Source organism: Cyprinus carpio, chromosome A5 (assembly GCF_018340385.1).
Source record: "Cyprinus carpio isolate SPL01 chromosome A5, ASM1834038v1, whole genome shotgun sequence".
NCBI lineage: Eukaryota > Metazoa > Chordata > Actinopteri > Cypriniformes > Cyprinidae > Cyprinus > Cyprinus carpio.
Window position 1 is genome coordinate 27,632,591 of NC_056576.1, and position 21,586 is coordinate 27,654,176.

The window sequence follows — 21,586 nt, forward strand, 5'->3', positions numbered from 1 at the left end:
TAAATAAAAAATAAAAATCCTGCCCCAGGGACTTTTATTTTAAAATCAGAGGCGAGCGCGCGCAATAACCCGGAAACAGAGTATATGGTGTTTTGATATTTGTACACACGCTTGTGCTCTTCTCTCTTACCAAACCTGCCAGCTCCACAGGTGAGGTCATTCTTTTTCAATTGTTACGGAACAATCGAAGGCAATTATTACAGTTTTGATTTTTTACATTTGGTCGTTAAAAGTTATTATACTGAAAGCTAGTAAACTGTTGTGACGTTCTAGCGCTTATCGACTAATCCGATGTACGTTTTGCTTTGTTTTTTCTTATTAATTCAGATAATATTTTCAGTGATATCAGAATCTCTCAATTTAATTTTTTACGAAACACTGTAAAGGCAGCGGGTTTGTCAGTATAATTTGTTTGGGTGTCGATATGTTTTATCACTTTGCAAAGAACATTTATTGTTTTTATTCTGCCCGTTACATTTTTAAAGTTTGGAAGTGACAATAAAAAATAAAAAATCAAAGAAATGGTTAGAATGAGATATTTAAAAATAATCTGTTTTCAGATGTTGTCTCCAAACTGAGTTTTCTGTTTGCAAAGCTGCAGGCAGCTGATGTTTGTTCCCGCTGAGGAAGATGTTCCCTGGAGCTTACGTCTTGTCCCATAAAGATGGGCAACCTGAACATTTATTCCAGCATATTCTACCTCACACTGTGTCCCAGCAACGAAGATTCGAAGCCCATCTGAATGTAACAAAGTGAGTGGATATTGTGCTTTTGACATTGTGCATATGTTCTGTGAATCCATTTGATTGCAGTAGTGTTTATTCTCGTAGCTTCATTGGTCCACCGATGACTGTTCCTTGTTTGATTCCAACTTATCAGTGGACACCAGTGGAGCAACCTGATGTTTCTTTCAGTCCAAACGGAGTAAAAGGAAGCAACAGAAAGTGAGCAGCATTCTGGCATTTTGAACACGTGACCACAAACCACTGTAAATCTTGTCGCTAATCTGTATTTCAGTCAGTGGGACGTGTTAAGTTCTTTGCCTCAAGCAGCGTGTCTTTTACTGTGCCAGGAGAAGGAGAGACAGTCACAGTCAGAATGACCTCAAGAGACAGTGCTTTGGTTCTCCAGGTCCTGCTAGAAATGGCAACTTTACCTCCAAACCGGCAGCTGGACCAGTGACAAGCAGAGAAACATGTAGTTCTTATTCCAGCTTCCCCACATGCTCATCAGCCGCCTCTAAACCCGGAGGCTGTGTTCCATCTTTGAGAGAAGGATCACATCAGAGCGCCTTTCCCCCATCATCAGTCAGTGATAAGGTGAACACACAGATGAAGGCCAGAAATTTTGACTGATTTAGTCACATGACCTTTATTCGACGCGTACAAGTGATGGCAAATTTTAGAGAAGTAATTGTGTGTTTTACAGTATTGTATTTATTTTTCTTCTGCCCACAGCTAAGTCAACAGATTCTTGACCTGTTTCATGCTTATGAGCAACAGAATGAAGATCTGGAGAAGAAGGAACATTGCCGAGCAGCACTGCAGAGGGACATCCAGACAATCTTCCCAAGTACATTACACTCATATTTACAGACATTATGACCGGGATCTTCTATAGCTATAGTTTAAAGAAAAAGTTCACCCAAAAATTAAGGCCAACCAAGAGTTTGTTTCTTGAAAAAACAAACGCATCTACATCTTGAATTAATAAATTTTAAGCAATTTTTTTTTTTTGGGTGAACTACTCAAAATTTGCATTCTTCATGAAATTGTTTTAATAATTTAAAACCTTTTCTGAATTTTTGGTCAAGGTGCACAAGTCTTCTTGGCCGGGTCATCTCTAAATGGCTTTGGTACTCGCAGCAGTGATGCTGATCTTTGTCTTGTCATTGAAGAGGGAAAGGTATGTGTGTTGTAGAGGAAAAATGCTTTGTTTGCATTCTGTCCAAATGGTTTCTATACTAATTGTTCAGACTTTGCCATCTTGGATATAATTCTCTACATACTCCTCTGTAGGTAAACCACAGAACAGATGCTGTATATGTTCTTAGTCTTGTGCGGAAATTGTTTTACACACTGTGTAAGTGATCTGCCATACATACATCATTAAACATACAGAAGTTTCCCTTTGTACTTCACTTTGTTTCATCCACTAATGGCATTGCTGCTGTTTCACAGCTTACATTGAGAGGCCTCAGCTCATCAGAGCCAAAGTGCCCATTCTGAAATTCAGGGACAGAGTCAGGTAAGCCAAATCAGTTTTTGTGTTAAACTGAAGTCAGAAATAGGTGTGCCTACACTACCGTTCAGTTCCTTTTTAAATAAATTAATACTTTTATTTAGCAAGGATGCATTAAATTGATCAAAAGTGACAGTAAAGACTTTTTTTTTTTCAACGAAGATAAGATTTTAGAAAATAATTCTATTTCAAATAAATGCTGTTCTTTTGAACATACTGTTTATCAAATAATCCAGAAAAACTATATCACAGTTTCAAAAAATTGACATCCAAAAAAATACCATACCAACAACAACACCTCCACAACTATACCATTTCCTCAACTATACCAATTTTCAATACCAATTTTATAAAATCCATTTTAACCAGATTACATTGCCTCAAAAAAAAAAAAAAACTTACATTATCAGTTTGTTGAGGTTTTTACAAACTCAAAGACTCTTCTCCTGTGCCACTGCACAAAGGAACAAAATCCACAAAAAAACACAATAAATCAGTGCAAATAGTTTTAATAAAGTTCAAATAATTTTCAGTGTAAAATGAACAGTTTTAAGTCAGTATGTGAGGATCACTGTTGCATGTTTAAGATCTTTAATTCACTCAGCAGTTCTTCAAAAAGAATGAGCGTGTCCACTTTTTCAGAAGCCCTCTCTTCACTGATGATGTCCTTAGGACTAATGTTCCTAGGCTACATTTACACAAGTGTGTTTTTGTTTTAAAACACATATCTTAAACGGAATCATCATTTCTATTCACTTTCTGATGATTTGCATGATCCGATAAGCATTAGCTGCCTGTTTTCTCTCAGAGGAAGCTCATTCGCTGCTCATATGTCAATCATATTACTCGTTCATAACCTGACGTCGAGCTGGCATTACATTTCCAGAAAAACATTTACAGGGATGAAACATGAAGCTAAAAAAAGTGACAGTATATGATTTGTATGTGATTTTCATGGGGTTCGGCCTGTTTTATAACTATACAGTGTGTTTACATGAGATGCTAAGAAGGTGTAGCGATTAGCTTGATATAAAAGTCTGCAAATAACATATTTCTGCAACATTGTATGACCGATACCCACATTAGATTGCATTCGGAGGTTATTACAAACACTTGATGGTGGTAAAAGCATAGTTTAAATTGTATAAATTGTCTTATGTAGCATGATACTACAGTGTGAATGAATGGTCACATAACACAGGCTTTCCTTGATGCCTCACCAGAGCCAATCACCAGCACATGATTTAGGCACATGCTGCACTCACTGACGATGATGAGATTAACCACTTAGGTATCGAAATTTGGTACCGAACGACAAGACATGTTTCGATACTCAATAGCATCGAGGCAATTCGGTCGGTGCCTAAAAAGTATGATACCCAGTCCTAATTACAGTCTCCACAAAAATGAGCAGCATAACTGTTTCAGCATTTAAATAATAAGAAATGTTTGTTGAGCAGCAAATAAGCATATTAGAATGGTTTCTGAAGGATCATGGGACACTTATGGCTGCTGAAAATTCACTTTTGCCGTCACAGGAATACATTACATTAAAATATATTAAAATGATAAATTGTAACAATATTTAACAGGATTAGCATTTTTATTTTTGATCAAATAATAAAAAGAGTAATTCTGACACCTTGGTAAGCAAAATTGACTTGAAAAACAGTACAAGAACGATACAACAGCTAACTAAGGTTTTTTTTTTTTCCTTCTTTTTTTCAGAATTTCTTTTTCATATCAGTGGTGTGGAGTTTGACTTGAACTTCAACAACACTGTCGGTATCAGAAACACCTTCTTACTGCGGACGTATGCCTATGGTAAGATTAGAAATGTTCAGAATTGTGTGCCCAATTTCTATCTTTATGAAAATGTAATTTATTCTGTTTTTTTATTTATTTCAGTTGAAAAACGTGTTCGTCCTATCATCCTTGTAATAAAGAAGTGGGCTAGTCACCACCGCATCAATGATGCCAGCCGAGGAACACTGAGCAGCTACACGCTGGTTCTTATGGTCCTGCATTACCTTCAGAGTAAGTCATTTTTCTAACGTTTTGGATTAAGGTCTAACACACTAAACATTTGTAATTAGCAGTGTTTGGACTGAGAGTGCAGTGAGTCTTAAAAATATGCCAGCTTTCTTGTGCTTTTCTGCTTTTGTTCTGTTCTAAATGCTTATTGTTTCAACCTCATATAGCTCTTCCCGAACCTGTCATTCCATGCCTTCAGATGGATTATCCAGTAAGCAATTGGTCTAATAAATGAATGACACACAAAAATCTGCTTTTATAAGAATTTACTTCATTCTGCAACCATTTCTTGCAGGAGTGCTTCAATCCTAAAATGGACATTCATCTTGTGCCAAGTGGACCAAGCAATATTCCGGCTTTTGTGTCTAAAAACCAATCATCCCTGGGAGACTTGCTCTTGGGTTTCCTGAAGTACTATGCCACTGTTTTCAAGTAAGTAACACTGATTTTATGGCACAAAATACCTGATTTAAGTTATCTTTAAATTGTAGTGCTATAACACATAACTCTCTTGTTGTGTTCCAGTCTTTTTGACCTGTAGAGGATTTATTTTTCCCCAAAAAAATGCTAGTTAATGTTATTGCATTGGACTCAAACTTACTGACTTAACTCAAACAGGGTAAAACATCTTAACAACAACAACAAAAAAAATAGATTTTTATCCCCCACCTTGTAACACTTGTGGTGTTCACACTCAAAACACTGCATATACATTTCTTGTTGAACTCTATATTATTACTAAATCTACTATATTATCACCAAATCCGAGGTTTGGTGATAATATACTATGATGAGAAATTTTCAAGCAATTTTTAAAAGACTGGTCATTTTTGCCTGAGAACAGCACAGCACAAGGCTAAATAATTGTCAATCAAATATGTTATGTTTGTATCCCAGTTTACACGGCAGATTAGATTTCCTTGTAATAGATAGGGGCCAGTGTTGCTAACAAAAACTAACCCTCAATCTAAGCCACCTCCAAAGCTCCTGTTTCATGTCACTTTGCTAGATTGACAACAGCAGGTGAAATTCTGGCTTTGCAGGTGGCCCTGGTCCAGATGGCCTGCTCTAATGCTTATAACACTGGATATGCGCATATGCTTCTTGGAATAAACAAGTCTGAATACATCGAAAAGCATGTCTTTAAGTAAACTGTTATGTTTCCACAGATGGGATAAGCATGTAATCTCTGTGCGTGAGGCAAAAACTCTCCCCAAGACCTATTGCAAAGAATGGAGAGATAAGTTCATTTGTGTAGAAGGTAAACAGTCCCAAAATCTTTGTACTTCACATACTGAAAGAGTAAGAATAAGTTGTTTGTTTTAAATAATGTTTATCAGTCCCCTATAACCTGAATATTTATACTTTGTTTTAGAACCATTTGATCAGACAAACACAGCCAGAGCAGTTCACGAGAAGGTTAAATTTGAAACCATTAGAGCAGAATTTACAGAGGTAAGCCTCCTTAAATAAATGTGTGTGTGTATATATATATATTAAAATATCACTTGAATACATTTGTGTAAAACTGAATTTGGTGTACTCATTCCTGACAACTTGAGTAACTAAAATAAACAATATATATTAAAATATCACTTGAATACATTTGTGTAAAACTGAATTTGGTGTACTCATTCCTGACAACTTGAGTAACTAAAATAAACATCTTAGTGTTTTACAGTAATGATATAATATGCCATATGTATTTTAGAAGAAATTCAGAGTAAAATCTTGAAAATGATTGTCATATTGCAGAATATAAGAAAGCATGTATGAGTTATCACAAGAACAGATCATTTCAGGGTTGTAATACAGGAGTAAAATAATTTTTATGCAATCTCTCTGCATTTACACTTGGCTATATTCTCATACAGAGCTACTTCCTTCTTTTAAGGAAGCTAAAGTTGTCATGAGGAATGGGGAAATAAGGTCTACAGAACAACTGGAATTTGTAGTTACTTTTGCAAAATAATATTCTGATCTTATTAATGAACAAGGTCTGTTTCAACAGCAGGTGAGTTTATTTTTGGTGTTTATTGTTCATTTACAGTCCTACCAGGTTCTGCAGCTGAGAAAAGATCTCAACTCTATCCTGCCGCTTAAATATACAAGACCAAAAAGATAGCATGACCCCAGATAAGAATACACTTACAGAATGGATTAAACTTGGAGTGTTCAGTGATACATTGTAAGAAGAAATGCTTTGCTCCTTTACAAAGGGCTTTTGAGTGTGTGCTGGACCTTTTGGAACGTGTTGAGCCAAATCCATTGAGCTGACTTGTGTATTATCTAGTCCCTAGTCAGGAACATCAGTGTCTCTGTTTGAGTTTTACATGTAACATCAGACACTGAGCAATATCTTTTGCCCATATGGTACACAGTCTGCATTCAGGAAATTTATTTGCTATTGCAAAAACATTATTATCTGAGCAATTTTGGGTTTATTAGCCAATATAATCCTTTTCCAGCTCACTGAAATCAATTAAAGCAACCCCCCCCCCCCCAAAAAAAAAAAAACAAACAAACATCCTAGCCATGTTTATGCTGACAGCTTTCCTGTGATCTACTTTTACCTTAACATTTTCAGTGATGACATTTCTATTGGATTCTAATGATCTGTCATGTTTTGTATAGTTTGTACAGTCTTTTAAATGTTTATTTAAATGATTAAAATGTCACTATGAAATTGCAGTTTGCCTTTTGTGACTTATTTTTTAGTCTTCGTCTCTTTGGCTCACTTTTGTTGGTAATATGTTCTGTTAAATACAAATAGAACGATGAGAGAGCAATCTTTTGTGAAAGTGGTGAACTTGATCACACGTACATCACAGAGACATCTATTTGACATCTGCAAGAGGTATTTTTTAAGAGTGTTTGCTCATCAAGACGTTTCCTGTCAGAGGTTAAATAAACATCTAGAAAATGTCTTTAAGATTATTTTTAATGTATGTAAAAGTGACATCTTAGAGACGTTTATCAGGTATTAGTACACAGCAGATGCCTTCCAGATTACATTCCTTATATGTTAAGGTACATTCTTTAATGTGATCAAATCCGAATACATATTTGATATGTTCAGAGGTTGCTTTCATGTGAATTGTGCACTTTTAAACTGGATAGAGGTTTAGTATCTTGCAATAAAAATGTGATTTATGTTATATTTAGTATAGCATACATTAATGGGTGGTTGTTCTCGATTCGCAGCATAATACGAGTTTGGGAATGTTGGCTGTGTGATGGGGTTAGACAGCAACATTAGCTCCGTCAAAGAAAACTGACCCCACGGTGTCCCGAGTCCTCCTGTCCTGTCCCTCGCGGACATGGCGGTGTTCTCTGTGGGTCACATCACACGGGACACCAACCCTGTTGCACATTCATCCAAGCTTTACTGCTCAGGACATAGTTAACGATGTGCTATTGTTTAAAATTTAAAATCAAATAGGACAATATCCTTAACCGGGCTTTCGAAAAACGGGGACACATGTGACTCTTTTCCAAGTACGCAGCCTTGAGCGCAAGAATATTTGTAATCTAATTCCAGCAGCCGCTGAGTAAGACGAACTGCGCCCAACGAGACATGACCCCAACACGAAGCTGCACTCTCCAAAACTGTTTTTAATTTTAAAATAACACCACCACATTTCGATTATCACCATGGATCGTGCTTCGAAGAGGGAACGTGAGGGGGCAGAGCCAGAGATAGAGGAAATGCAGGACGTGGGGTCAGGAATAATGGATATCGACGGCGAAGAGGAGATTGAAGAACTTCATAAAAGGTAGTTCCCAACGGGTACTTTCTGGTTATAAAGTTTTACATAAAGGATCATTTGACCTAAGTCTTCTTGAATATGAATGTGCTCTTTCTCTTCAAATGAAATATTATTCACTGCTAATTTGGGTGATCTATAAACTTTCAGGGTTGCCAGCTCTCACGTACTTGGCGTGAGTAACCCTTGCAGGCTCTGTGTCACGCTGCCCATGTAAATCTCACTTGAAATTGGCAACCCTGCGATATGAAACAGTCTCAGCTTTCACATTTTATAAGTTTTAAACGAAATTTAAACAATGAATACAGTTTTGGCGCACGTAATGTGGGTAAATCGTAAAATGTTGCGCTTCAGTTAAAGCCAGAGCCATTGAAAAACAGAGTTGCAACCACTGATCTATATATGACATCAGTGGTTGCAACAAGCTTGATTTCGCCGGCATCGCCGAGCGGTCACGTGGTTCACGGAGCTCTCCAAACAAACCAGCGTTGACAATCTATTTGAATGGGTTTCAGTAGAATAGACGACAGCTTCACTATACTGGTATTTGCAGCAATTTTTGGCAAACATTACGGCATATTATGCATTGATTATTATGTCGATAAAATTTACAGTATCATTTTATTCTGGTGAGTGATGGAGAGGCAACATTAATATGGTTTTCTTGTATTTAACCCTCAGGTTTAGCTTACTTATAATGTGACCATACAGCTTTCAACTCTTTTTCAGTAAAATAAATGTTCTATATTTTAGTTTAATCCTCTTTATTTAATAGTTTAAGGAGATCTTTTGGTACTACATACTATTTGTGCAATAATTATGGTCCATTAATGACTTCAAATTTTTTTTTTAATAGTATTTCTATTACTTATATTATGCTTAGTGTAGTATTTAAGGTTTAATTTAAGGTTTAATTTAATAATTTCCAGTGCAAAGAGGCAAATTAGTTATTTTGTGGGCAGAAAAAAATAATAATTTTCATTTGTAATGCCATGGTTAACCCACTAACTACCTGCATGGCTCTTTACTAAATTTTATCTAGAATATTGCAGGTCATACCTGCGTCTTTGTTTTTAAGTTTTTTATTTGAAGAAATATTTAGACATGATTAAACACAAGATTTTTAAATGTGAAATTTAAAAAGTTAATACTTACATCCTTTTTTATTTTAATGATACTTATATAAGTATACATAATGAATGCAAGCAGATACTGAATTTAACCCCAAGTTTAAAATGGTGCTAAAAAAGGCATTCAACAAAAGATTTCTATCCCGTTTTATGTACAGTAAATACATATGAATTAATATTGAAACCCCCCCACTCTCCCACACCAAAAAAAAAAAAAAAAAAAAAAAATGTGTTTAACAACCTTAAAAGTTGACAAAGGGTTATTTCAAAATCATACAAAAATGAAAGTGAAAGAAAGTGACGTGACATACAGCCAAGTATGGTGACCTATACTCAGAATTCATGCTCTGCATTTAACCCATCCAAAGTGCACACACACCCGAAGCAGTGGGCAGCCATTTATGCTGCGGCGCCCGGGGAACAGTTGGGGGTTCAGTGGCTTGCTCAAGGGCACCTCAGTCGTGGTATTGCCAGCTCGAGACTCAAACCCACACAACCTTAGGGTTAGGAGTCAAACTCTCTAACCACTAGGCCACGACTTCCCCCAAAATACCCATTTTGCTAATATATGTATTTTATGTCTATTTGTATTTTATAATATTTATGTTTATTAGCATTTCCAAAAAACATTTAGGTAACCAAAAAAGTTGCAAAGGATTGAGTTCGCCTGAGGTAACCATAGCATCAGTTTTGGACAATACCAATGTCACATTGTACCATGCTATTTTTCCTGTAGTGTCAACAATACAAGTTATATAAAATTCTATGTAGAATTTGTAACTTTGTTTTACAACTAAGAGTCCAAACATCATTAAGCACTATGATATCTGCCATATGTTACCTCAGACTACTACATTTCCTTGTTGAAACCTTTCTAAACTCTTTTTGGTTAGTTTAAAGGAAGCTATGCAAGATCCATCAGTGAAGCCTAAAGTCCAGTGCCTGATGATGGATCCATCGTTCTCCATGGTGACGGTACAGAGTGAGGACAGTGGGATAGTATGGGAGACTGCTTCCAGTAGATGCTCGACTCCATGGGCTTCAGAGGGAAGCTCACCATCTGAACAGTACAGCCTGGAAGGTTCTGGAACACAGGGGAATATTGTGATCATAATGGATGAAGACAGAATTAAGAGGAAAAAGACGAGCAGCAGAGGCAAACTGGGTGACCGGTTTAAAAAGACAAGCTCCAGACTGCCAAAAAGTCGGATAGGCGAGGAAAGACCCGCAATGATTGAGGTGTCTTTGCCGAACATCAGATCTGAAAACAATGAGGATGGCCAGTCTGCTGTAAGCAAGGATCAAGATCTTTTTAGTTTGATATCAGAGGGTTTTGAAATACTCAATATCGTTGTACCTTCAAAGCTCGCTACAGTAGATGAGGAAGATAGCAGGGAACTGGCGCAGAATTTGGCCTACTTGGATGATACTCCACAATTAAAATCCAAACATAGGCATCAACCTGTTGCTACAAACAGTTGTCCTGGGAACATAGAGAAAGTCACTGAGGAATTAAAGCAAAATGAAAGCTTGAAAGAATCATCCGAGATCTCTGCTGATAAACAACCAAAGAAGGATGAAACTCATATGGACTATCTTGAAAAATTCACACTTTTAGATGAGCAGGCGCCTAGTGATATCACTGCACTGACAGAAAGACTTGTAGCAGCTGTCCAGCAGGAAGAAACTTATGTGACACAGAAAGAACCAAAAGCAGATGACGCCGTTGATGAGGATTCCTTTGTAATTATCAGTGATGTTGAAATAGCAGGTGAACATCTTGATGAAGTGTTCTATGGAAGTAAGTTCAATTCAGAGCCTGTGGTTCCCCGTGAGTATGAGGACCGAAATAGAAGAACAGCGACAGACAGCTCTAAAACTCTGAAAGAGAGTGGATCGGTCTTATTTGGAAGTCAGGAATGTATCCTCACACCTGTATACCTCCCCACCGGACCGCCAAAGATCATAGATCCAGTTCTTCTTGAGGAGCCACGAGCAATGTCCTTCCACTACTCAGACCTTTATGAAGACGCAGTAGGAGACCGAAAGAAAGAAGACAACTTCTCAGATACAGAGAGTGTCGGGTCCGAAAGGTCCTTCAAAAGGCGATACTCCGATTCCGATGATGGAGATGGTTATCTGGAGAAATTCATATTGAAGGATGAAACACCAGTGGTTGCTAATGTAGCCAAGGCCAAAGGGGAGGAAGATGGGGGGAAATTTGCATGGTCACTAAGTAAATTTGAACTCACTGGATGCTTAGAAAGAGCACAGGAAGAAAAAGATGAACAACCATGTGTGCAGGATAAAAATGAAAGCGAAGTGCAGTGTGAGTCCACAGAAAGTTGTTCAGAGGGGCAATGTGTTTCACAAATTCAACCAGAGGTGGAAAAGATTGTTAGAAAAAAGATCACATCAGATGATTTGGTTGCGAAGCATAGTAAGAAAGATGAAAAGCAACATGATGTCACTGTCATTGTCAAGGACAGTATCATGACAAAAAGTGACCCAGATGACACACGACCTCGTGAAGCGGTTCAAGTCCCTAAGCCAGAAAGCAAAACCACCAATAAAGAAGAACACAGTGGACAAGAACAAATAAGTCTGACTGCTCATATTCAAGTGTCTGCGGGTTTAGCGCATGAAGATGTTATTAAAGCTAAAAATGAATTTGAAATTCTGCCTGTAACAAAGAGATCAGAGAAAATCCAGGCTGATGTAACACATGTAGTTGAAAACATTAGTGTTTCTGAGGTCAGTGTGGATAAACATCACAAAGCAGCTGACATTCAGGAAACAAGTATTATTACTAAAGATGACAAAGGAGAGAATTATAAAAACCAGACTCAAGGCAAAATTTTAGAACCAAATCTAACTCAAAGGATTGATAAAGACATAGCAAAAAGAGAAGCACCAGAAATATTTGCTCAGAAGGTTATCAGTATCAACGAACCGCTGTTAGATAAAACACAACCTCCAAAAACTGAAGAGCCTTCTCAAGAGTCAATTACAGCAGATGCTACTAAAACTGAACATTCTGTATCTAGATCCTTAGAAAAGGACTCCTATGACTATAAAAAAGGAGAAATACTTGCTGTAGTTGAGGATAAAGTGAGTGAAGGATTAATACCTAAGAAAGAGGAACAAGAGCAAGTAGTTGACAGAATTGGCGCAGCACAAGAGGTTGAGGCCCATATCGGTATAGCAAAAGTGTTAACAGAACTTGAAATGAAGCCAGAGTCTGAAATTACATCAGAAAAATCACATCCATGTGAAACAGATAAAGCAAACACCGAGCTTCAGACTAAACCTGAGATTACAAGTGAGGAGAAAATATATCCAGAATTACAAAATGAATTTGGTGCACCAAACAAGAAAGTTAAAGTGGACATGGGAGCAGATAGGCCAACAAATGAGGCCCCAATACTAAAACAAAGGATGGAAAAGCAAAAGGGACATATTGACATACCTGAGATTGAACCTGGGGTTGCAGAAAAACATGGAGAAGTTGAGGAAATCAAGGTAGATGTTACAGAGGAAGCAAATCAGAAAGCCAGCACCACAAAAGAACCTGTTCAGGATGAGAAAAGAGTGACAACAGAGATAATTGATTCAAGACAAGATTATAACTTGTTAACTAATGAAATGAAGGCATCTGCACAAGAAAGCATAGAAGAGATGAGAGTAGCAGAAGATGTAGAGGACTCATCAAATTTAAGGCTGCCACCTGTTGTACCAACAAAGAAGGTACAGGTAGAAGAACATAGTGAAACAAATGATGTGACCATATTAACTAGAGAGATCCCAGTGAAAGAATCATCCACTGGTCAGACAGATATTGAGAATGAGATGTTACCTCTAACATCAGCAGAAACATTGGAGGAAGGAAAGAAAACACATATGAATGATATGCAGATTAACGATTTAACAGACCTACCAGAGTCCATTCTGCTGCCTCCTCTAGCGATGAGGGTTTCACCTTTAGAGCCAGAGGATAGTGTGAATGTTTTTGAAGATATACATAGAGGTGGAAGCTTAAGTAGGAACAAAGGTGTCTTCTCACAATTGCGAAGTTTTACCCCTCAAGAGGACCTGTCGGCCTTGAGCTGCGACCTAGATTCGCAGCAGGAAATTGCAGAGGAGCTTGATTATGAGATGGTCACCGAACAAGAGGCAAGACACTCTGAACAAGCTGTAGCTGAGGATGGGCACCGTGAACAAGTTCGACTGTCGACTCAACCCCTGGAAAGCGGCTTTGAATTGGTTGAGGATTTAGATAGTGCTCAGATGGCGGAATATGAACAAGAGGAACTTGAAATTCAACCAATGGATGCGTTCTGTCTTGTTTGTCGTTGCCCAGTACTGCTGAGTGAGGCTGAGCATCAAAACCATGAGATGGCCTCTTTGGATGAGGCCTTTGACAGTCTTAAGGTAAGCTAAGTTTCCTGTACTTTGACATGGTTTCCTGACATCAGCTTGACATCTGATCTTTCTCAGCTGGCCTGTTTGGAGAGCTTACATTATGAAGTCACTGATTGCTCAAGTGTCTTATACAGAAGGGCTCTTCCAGTGTCTAATATTTCCAAATGATAAAAACACATAATCGGCTGTAAAACAAACTACTTTACAAGAACATTTAAGTAAACATCAGTTATAGACCGTGAGAAAGATTGTTTACTTTTATTGGCCTTTGACAGTATTCATAGCAGATGAGTCAGAACTGACTGACAGAAATGTCCCTCTCTGAAAGTCGACAGCTGTTTCCATGATTCATCTGTAGTTTATTCCAAAGGACTGCACCAATGCAATTTGACATTTGCAAGTATGAACAATCCAAAAGAGAAATGATATTTGCAAGAAGGAAAGGAATAGAAGTTGCGCAATCATTCTAAATGAATGCTGAATATGTCGTATAATTACCTCAGAATGTTTAATGTTGCCTGTCTAATGTATTTCCCATGTGATAATGTTTTCAGAATCAGCTGAGCGAACTGATATCAGTTTTACAAGGAAGATCAGAGAATATTGAAGACTTTGTATCCGAGCTTGAGCTGGCATACAACACAGTGGAGGTATTTATATTGAAATGTGTTCATTTAAACATATGCAACACATCATGTACCATTTGTGGTTTTCACTTAGTGGACTGTAAAACAAGTCCTATCTAGAGACCAAAATATCATAGGGACCTATAAATATTTTGTTGGACAGTGGAGGACCAAGAATAAGATGCCCTAAAAAACATGTAGCAATGTCCTGAGAACCTCCCACAAAATCTTAGTATTGTGGAGGTGAATTTTGCTCTCACAAAAATGTAGAGTGAGAGTTTTTTAGTATCAGCTTGGGGATGCTATTAAGGTGAGAAAGGTTACTGTGAACTTATGTGTAGCTTTATTGTGCTGTTCTCACAGGAGAACTTTAATGATGGTGAGAAGATCATAAAGGAGCACAATGAGGAGGTGGTGAAGCTGTTGATGGATCAGTATAATGAGATGTCTCAGGCCATGGAGGAGGAGAAAAAGGCTAAACTGGAGCAGCTGTACGACCAGATTGTCTCGTTCCAGGAGAATATCGACAAGGCCAAGGAGACGATGGAGATGACAGCGAAGGAGGAGGAAGAGATGGACCCGCTTAAGTTTCTTTCTGTGAGGCTCACCTCATTTGTGTATTAGTTACTCGCTAAGATTAGTTTGAACATATTGATTTTGTCCAAGGCCATAGCTGCACTGAAAGCATTTTTAAAGTACTTAGCGAAGATTTGACCTGTATCTAGAACGGTTATTGTAGTCTAATCAAACCACTTTTTCACCCCTTCTCAGTTATCAAAAGATATCAATATGAGGTAACTGAATGGCCTGAATGTATGTTGCATTAGTGGCTTGCTAACATCGAAAGCTAATCACAGTGCTTCAAAAATGATTTGCATATTAAATTAATCAAAACAGAAGCTTGTTGTAATTGCCTTGTTGATTTTGGTGTGTTGTTGAAATCAAGTGTTTGTAGCCTTTAAATGAATAGAAATCAACTTATTTACTGCATGAGGTTTTCACATGCTATGAAAATATTGTGATAAACTGGATTTCTTCTTAGTTTTGCTGCGTCTCCTTCCAGTGATCCTTCTATTCATTTTTTAAATAGGTTGAATACAGCTTTGGAATCCACCATGTCACTTGAACTTGGTCCACGAGGGCTGCTGGTTTTCGAGGATTATGCCAAGGGCAAATCAGGCAATGGGAGGAAAAACAGACAAGCCATTCCAGGTGCGCCTCAGCCAAGATTTCCATTGCAAATAAACTCCCTTCACTTTTTATTGACTTGAATTATCACTCATTTTTAGTGCCTCAAAAACCACATCTTCAGCCTCAACAGGCCAATTCTGCAACCAGCACTTCCGTCACTGTGTATTGGAAAGTTAATGAGGATGACATTATTGACTGCTTCCAAGTCTACTGCATGGAAGAGCCACAAGGAGGTTAGACTAAAGGGAGAACAGGACTTTACCATCCACACTAAAATACACACACACACACACTACTGTTCAAAAGTTTGCTGTTGGTAAGATTTTTAAATGTTCTTGAAAGAAGTGTCGTATGATCAAGGCTGCATTTATTTGCTCAAAAAGAAATTAAAATCAGTAATATTGTGAAATGTTAAAATAACTGTTTTCTATTTTTTCTTTTTTTTTTTTTAAAAGCAAAGCTGAATTTTCAGCATCATTACTCCAGTCTTCAGTGTCACATGATCCTTCAGAAATCATTCTAATATGCTGAGTTGATGCTTAAGAAACATTTCTTATTATTTAATTTAGAAAACAGTTGTGCTGCTTATATTTATATTTTTGTGTAAGCAAAATGATGATAATTTCAGGATTCTTTGTTCTGAAATTAAGATCTTTTGTAACATTATGAATGTCTTTACTGTCACTTTTAATCAATATAATGCATCATTGCTTAGCAAAACTATGAATTTCTTTAAAAAAAATGATGTGATTTATAGTATATATAGTATAGAATGGTATATATATATATATATATATATATATATATATATATATATATATATATATAGCATCATTGCAACACATGGGTTAAATAACTTTTAAGATCATTTGCTTACCCTCATGTCATTCCAAACTTATATGACTAACTTCCTTCTGTGGAACACAAAAGATATTTTGAACATTTTGAAAAAAGTCTTTGTTCATCCAGTGAAAGTCAAAGGTGTCCTGTGTTGTTTTGGACTACACTAACTTTCATTGAATGGCATAAATCTGTGTAAACATTTTTCAGAATATAAATATTTTTAAACATAAACTATCCCTTTAACTTTCACACAAAAACCTGCCAATCTGACTAATAAAAACACTTATTAGTATGTAAAAGTATGTCAGTGGGATGCTCCGAGTTAAACTGTGTTTAATGTAATTGAATCTGCAGCAATCTCAGAGGAATACAGGGTGACTGTGAAGGAGAGCTACTGTAATCTCGAAGAGCTGGAACCAGACAAGTGTTATAAAGTGTGGGTGATGGCGGTGAACTACACAGGCTGCAGCATGCCGAGTGAGAGACTACCCTTCAGAACCGGTCAGTTACTCAGCGTGTAAATCCCTTCTCACTCGCATGATGTTTGTGGGAGCAACAGGTCATGCTGTCATATGTATGTATGTCATAATATATCAATTTAAAATGAGATGACTGACCATGTGGAGACTCTTTACGAGGTCACTGACACTGAATGTGAATGCAAAGTGTAAGTGTTTTTAATCCAGATTAAATATGCAATGTTCACATTTAGCAAAACAAATTTGGGATTAGTCTGTTTTTGAGCATTAACTCACCGTGTTTCTCCAGCTCCTTCTGTCCCGGTGATCCAGACAGAACAGTGCACAGTGTTGTGGGACACGGCCACACTGCGTTGGAGCGCCGTTCAGCCCAGTGCTGTGGACAGCTTCACACTGGAGTACTGCCGCCAATACGCATGTGAGAGAGAGGGACTCAGGTACAGTTAACCAGCCTTATACTCAACTCTCAGTACAAGCATAAACAGCACTAGGGGCCACAAGAAAAATGGCCAAATATGATACCATCTTTTTTATGTTTTGGTTAACTTTTTTTATTTCAAAGTCATGAATTCAAAACTGACAACCCTAATCAGTGTTATTTTAATATTTTGAGATATACTATTATAGTTTTTATTATTTTTTTGGATTAGTGTTTATTTTGATATTTTCTTTATTTTAATTTTAGTTAAAGTTAAAGTAATTTTGTTGTGTGTTTTTGTCATTTTTTTTTTTTTTTCATTTGTTTTAAAGTTTTTTTTTTTAAAGGGTCTATATAATTTTTATGCATTTTTCTAAAACTAATTTTTATTAGTTTTAGAATCATATATCTAGCAAATCAATTTAAACCAAATTTTATTTTATTTCTTTTTTTTTTTCATATTTTATTTTATTTCAGTTAAAGTTTATTTAATGTAATGAAAGATTTTTAGTTAACTATATTAACCCAGATTCAAATGTTTATTTTTTTATGGAATATTAAAATATTATATTATATTATATTATATTATATTATATTATATTATATTATATTATATTATATTATATTATATTATATTATATTATATTATATGAATTTATTAGTGCACATAATTTTTTAAAGGGATAGTTCACCCAAAAATTACAAATTACCCCATGATTAACTCACCCTCAAGCCATCCTAGGTGTATATGACTTTCTTCTTTCAGACGAATACAATTGGAGTTTTATTAAAAAAAATTCTGGTTCTTTCAAGGTTTATAATTACAATAAATGGGGGCTAGATTTTGAAGCCTTTATAAATTCCGCTAACTGTCGTATGCGAGTTCACGAGAGAGTGGCGTTCCAGCAGATGACGTTGGATGTAGGCTTAGCGTAAGCTCCGGTGAGAAGTGAAGAACGCGGAAGCGCAGAGGAGAGAGCAAAACAAAACACCGGCCATAAATTAAAAGTAAAAAATGAGGATTTGTAAATAAAAAAAATTGAGGATTTCGAAATAAGCCAAGAGGAGACAATTTTTTAACATCAAACATAACAAATATATTTATTGATTGCCATCAGTAGCATTTGCTACAAATATTTTATGTAGCATATTTCACTATGAGCTTATATACTACACTCAGATAAGGTTTCCCATGATTCCTCAAGGGAGCACATCCAAGCAGGGTAAAGAGAGGTTAAATCTGCACTCATTGAAAACAGTCTCTCCTTACACAGATCCATATCAGGGATAAAAGGCTATGAGCAGAGGGTCTTCCTTCAGCCCAATGAAAATTACCTCTTCTACATCAAATCAGTGAATGCCGGAGGGGCCAGTGAACAGAGCGAGGCGGCTCTTATCTCCACCAGAGGTCAGATTCACTGCTAATATAACATCAATCTAAGATTCTCATACAATATTATTCCTATTAAAGTGCAGTCACATTCATCTTTTGTTTGGCAAAGTTTCTTGCAAATGGGAATTTTTTTCCCAGAATTTCTTTAATGTGCCCATACCTTTAATTAATGATTTAAAACATGGCAATTTTTGACAGCATCACTAAATTCTCACTTTTATCGAATGATTAAATGTTCATTCTGATTGGTGAATGTTGTTGTATGATAAGGTACAAGGTTCCACTTCCTCAGTGAAACGGCCAACTCACTGCTGAAGGTTTCAGAGGACAGAAACTCAGTAGAGTACCCACATGACATCTACAATAAAATGTCCTCTATCATAGAGTAAGTATCTCAAACAGTTGTTTTCACTATTACAAAACTAACGCTGTAGATAGATGCATACTCAAAAAAACAACAAATTATATTTCCTGTTTAATTTGCAACCTCAAAATTCATGACGTGTGCTGTTTTCAGTGATGCACAAAAAAATAAGTATCTTGAGTTACAGCAAATGCATATATATATATATATATATATATATGTTATTTGTTTTTTGTTTTTTTTACTTGCTCCCAGATGTCCAGCTGTTATGGGTGAGCTTTTACCTTCTCTTGGATATTACTACTGGGAGATGGAGGTGTCAAAATGCAGAGCCTACCGCATTGGCATTGCATATCAGACTGTATCACAAACCAGCACACTGGGGGAGAACAGTGCCTCCTGGTGTCTGCACTGTGTACCAACATCTATAAGGTATCCCATTCATGTATTTGTGCGTATCATTGTCCTAAAGAGGATATCTAAAAATTCGATTTTTAAGATTTTAAAAATCTTGAAAGACTGCATTTATTTGTACTAAAATACAGTAATATTGTGAAATATTATAACAATTTAAAATAACTGTTTTCTCTATTTTATAAATGTAATTTATTCCTGTGATGGCAAAGCTGTGTTTTTTTAATGTTGGAAACATTTGTGCTGCTTAATATTTTTGTGGAAAGCAAAATCTTTTTCAGGATTCTTTCATTATTTGTCGATCTCCTTACTGATATATATATAATTTGACATATTTATTAAGTTGTATTACATAATATAAATTGTATATATATTATTTGATATATTTATTGTGTCGTATTAACCCCCTCTTCTCTCCAGCTGCAGATTTGAGCTGCTTCATGACAGCGTTGAGTCTGATATCTTTGTCATGGACATACCTGAGCGGATCGGCACTCTGTTGGACTACAGCAAGGGTCGGCTCTTCTTCTTTAATGCTCAGAATGGGCAGCTCTTGGGCACTTTTCGGCACACCTTCACTCAGCCCTGCCACCCTGTGTTTGTCCTGGAACAGCCGGGGAATCTAGAACTAAAAATGGCCATGGAGGTGCCGGAGTTTGTTAAGCACTGCTAGTTTACACGACTGAAGCCTCAAAGCTCTGGGCTCTGCTTGTGCCACAGGATATAAATCAAGTGATTCTTTCCTAATAGTAATCAGATGAAACAATATTGTGCTGAAGAATTGCACAGTTCTAAGAAATGGTGTGACTGAAGAGATTATGAGGAACATTTAGTTAGGGTGACCATAATGAGAAATATTTAGTCAGGGTGACTGTACGTTAGTTTTGTGAAAGGAAGGATTGTATTTTGAAGCTGTGCTTTTAAATCCCTCCAAGAAACTTTTTTTTTTTTTTTTTTTTTTTTTTGAGCTGTTGCGTTGTTTTTGTATATATATGAAACAGAAAGTGCATGAAACCAGTTTTGTTGCTTCTCATACAGTATATGTTCACATGATGTGCAGACATACATATTCAGTGTCAGTGTATTTATTTTGGAGGCTACAGGTTTCCAGGTTGTTTGGGTAAAATGAATAGATGTTGGCACTGCTACTAACATGGTTTCATTGCTGAATTCTCCCTCAGTGGGGGCACGAGTTTTCAGATGATGGTCAAGGCATCACAAATGAGTGATGAAAATATTTATTGTTCTGTGGTTTACTGTATTTAAATGATTTGGTAGGAAAAGGTTATTTCACTCCAGTTTACATTTGAAATTGTTGCTGGTCAGGATCTTGCTTAATCACAAACTAAGCAAAGGGAAATAAGTAAAGAGATTTTAGTTTTCACATCCAATGGATCATCGCAGTATCATGTGCGTATTATTTATTTATTTGTTTCATTTTTTTTTTCTCTGCTCTGAAAATCAGTTATAATCACTTGCACAAGAGAAAACACAATTTATAGTCTAATGGACACAGTGGTGGGAAAGCACATAATTTTCAAGTTGTCAGTTTTGTAAAATTATTCATTTAAAATTATTTCTGTTATCTTATCTCTTAGTAGTGGTATAAATGAGTCTACTTGTATATTTATTTGTATTTCGAAAAACGACTGGACTGAATTCAAATGTTAACAAAGCTTCTGAGTAATTTTTGTAGAAACCATAATACATTTTTAGGAGTCTTTGATGAATAATAAACAAGGTTTATTTGTAACAGTGTCTAAATAAAAATAGTAAATTCATTGTTAAAAAATCTTTCTGACCCCAAATATAAAAAAATATATAAATTTGCAGTATTTGTCAAAATAATTTTTTTTTTTTTTGGTATTAAGCCCTCTTCTTTCCGGCCTTAAAATCTTAATTCATCACAGATGGTGGTAAAGACCAAAAAGCCAGCAAATAGCCAGAACAACAAAGGGGGAAAAAAATCTCCTGTCCTTTCCATTTTGTTGAGGGAAAGTGAATATTTGGGGAGTGGTGAGCTGTAATAGCTTCCATGTGACATTCAAACAGCAGCCCTACAGCTGTCTCTCTATTACTGCTGCATGTAAAAGATAAATGAACGGAAAGTTTTGCAATATGTTAGTATTGTTCTTTCATAAATAAGTTCTTAAGGTCTGTCACAATTTGGCTACAGTACTTTCCACTATATAAATAAAAAATCTAGTGGGTTTTGCATTTGGTATAAACAACTAAATGTACCAATATAATAAGTTAAACATGCT

At 36.3% G+C, this 21,586-nt stretch overlaps 2 protein-coding genes across 6 annotated transcripts; both read left to right on the forward strand.

Moving 5' to 3' along the window:
- Positions 1-43: 43 nt before the first annotated feature.
- LOC109096396 (poly(A) RNA polymerase GLD2-like) lies at positions 44-6,966 on the forward strand. Of its 5 annotated transcripts, none has more exons than XM_042756680.1 (15): positions 44-150; positions 596-752; positions 831-944; positions 1,073-1,319; positions 1,458-1,572; positions 1,814-1,905; positions 2,019-2,082; positions 2,181-2,247; positions 3,989-4,065; positions 4,150-4,278; positions 4,443-4,486; positions 4,571-4,707; positions 5,445-5,536; positions 5,651-5,730; positions 6,170-6,318. In XM_042756680.1, exons 2-15 carry the CDS (start codon positions 631-633, stop codon positions 6,245-6,247), a joined length of 1,458 nt encoding a protein of 485 aa, XP_042612614.1. In that variant the 5' UTR covers positions 44-150; positions 596-630; the 3' UTR covers positions 6,248-6,318. The 5 variants fall into 5 exon arrangements, with proteins under 5 accessions (XP_042612614.1, XP_042612617.1, XP_042612613.1 ...); XM_042756683.1 differs by lacking the exon at positions 6,170-6,318 and adding an exon at positions 6,326-6,966 and having other exon boundaries at positions 51-150; positions 602-752; XM_042756679.1 differs by having other exon boundaries at positions 51-150; positions 602-752; positions 6,170-6,317.
- Positions 6,967-7,097: 131 nt separating this feature from the next.
- LOC109096395 (cardiomyopathy-associated protein 5-like) lies at positions 7,098-20,717 on the forward strand. Its single transcript, XM_042756678.1, has 13 exons — positions 7,098-8,051; positions 10,066-13,603; positions 14,149-14,244; positions 14,584-14,817; positions 14,992-15,014; positions 15,311-15,432; positions 15,510-15,644; positions 16,609-16,755; positions 17,023-17,170; positions 18,426-18,559; positions 18,815-18,929; positions 19,164-19,340; positions 19,743-20,717. The coding sequence occupies exons 1-13, from the start codon at positions 7,930-7,932 to the stop codon at positions 19,993-19,995; spliced, it is 5,244 nt and encodes a 1,747-aa protein (XP_042612612.1). The 5' UTR covers positions 7,098-7,929; the 3' UTR covers positions 19,996-20,717.
- Positions 20,718-21,586: the final 869 nt, after the last annotated feature.

What these genes read in the sequence shown, in the direction of transcription:
- LOC109096396 (XM_042756680.1), top strand. Translation starts at nt 631, where the DNA reads ATGTTCCCTGGAGCTTACGTCTTGTCCCATAAAGATGGGCAACCTGAA. An exon ending in GCCCATCTGAATGTAACAAA is followed by an intron (nt 753 to 830) that starts GTGAGTGGATAT and finishes TTATTCTCGTAG; the next exon opens with CTTCATTGGTCCACCGATGA. An exon ending in GAAATTGTTTTACACACTGT is followed by an intron (nt 2,083 to 2,180) that starts GTAAGTGATCTG and finishes GCTGTTTCACAG; the next exon opens with CTTACATTGAGAGGCCTCAG.
- LOC109096395 (XM_042756678.1), top strand. Translation starts at nt 7,930, where the DNA reads ATGGATCGTGCTTCGAAGAGGGAACGTGAGGGGGCAGAGCCAGAGATA. An exon ending in ACCCGCTTAAGTTTCTTTCT is followed by an intron (nt 14,818 to 14,991) that starts GTGAGGCTCACC and finishes ACCCCTTCTCAG; the next exon opens with TTATCAAAAGATATCAATAT. An exon ending in GAGACTACCCTTCAGAACCG is followed by an intron (nt 16,756 to 17,022) that starts GTCAGTTACTCA and finishes GTGTTTCTCCAG; the next exon opens with CTCCTTCTGTCCCGGTGATC.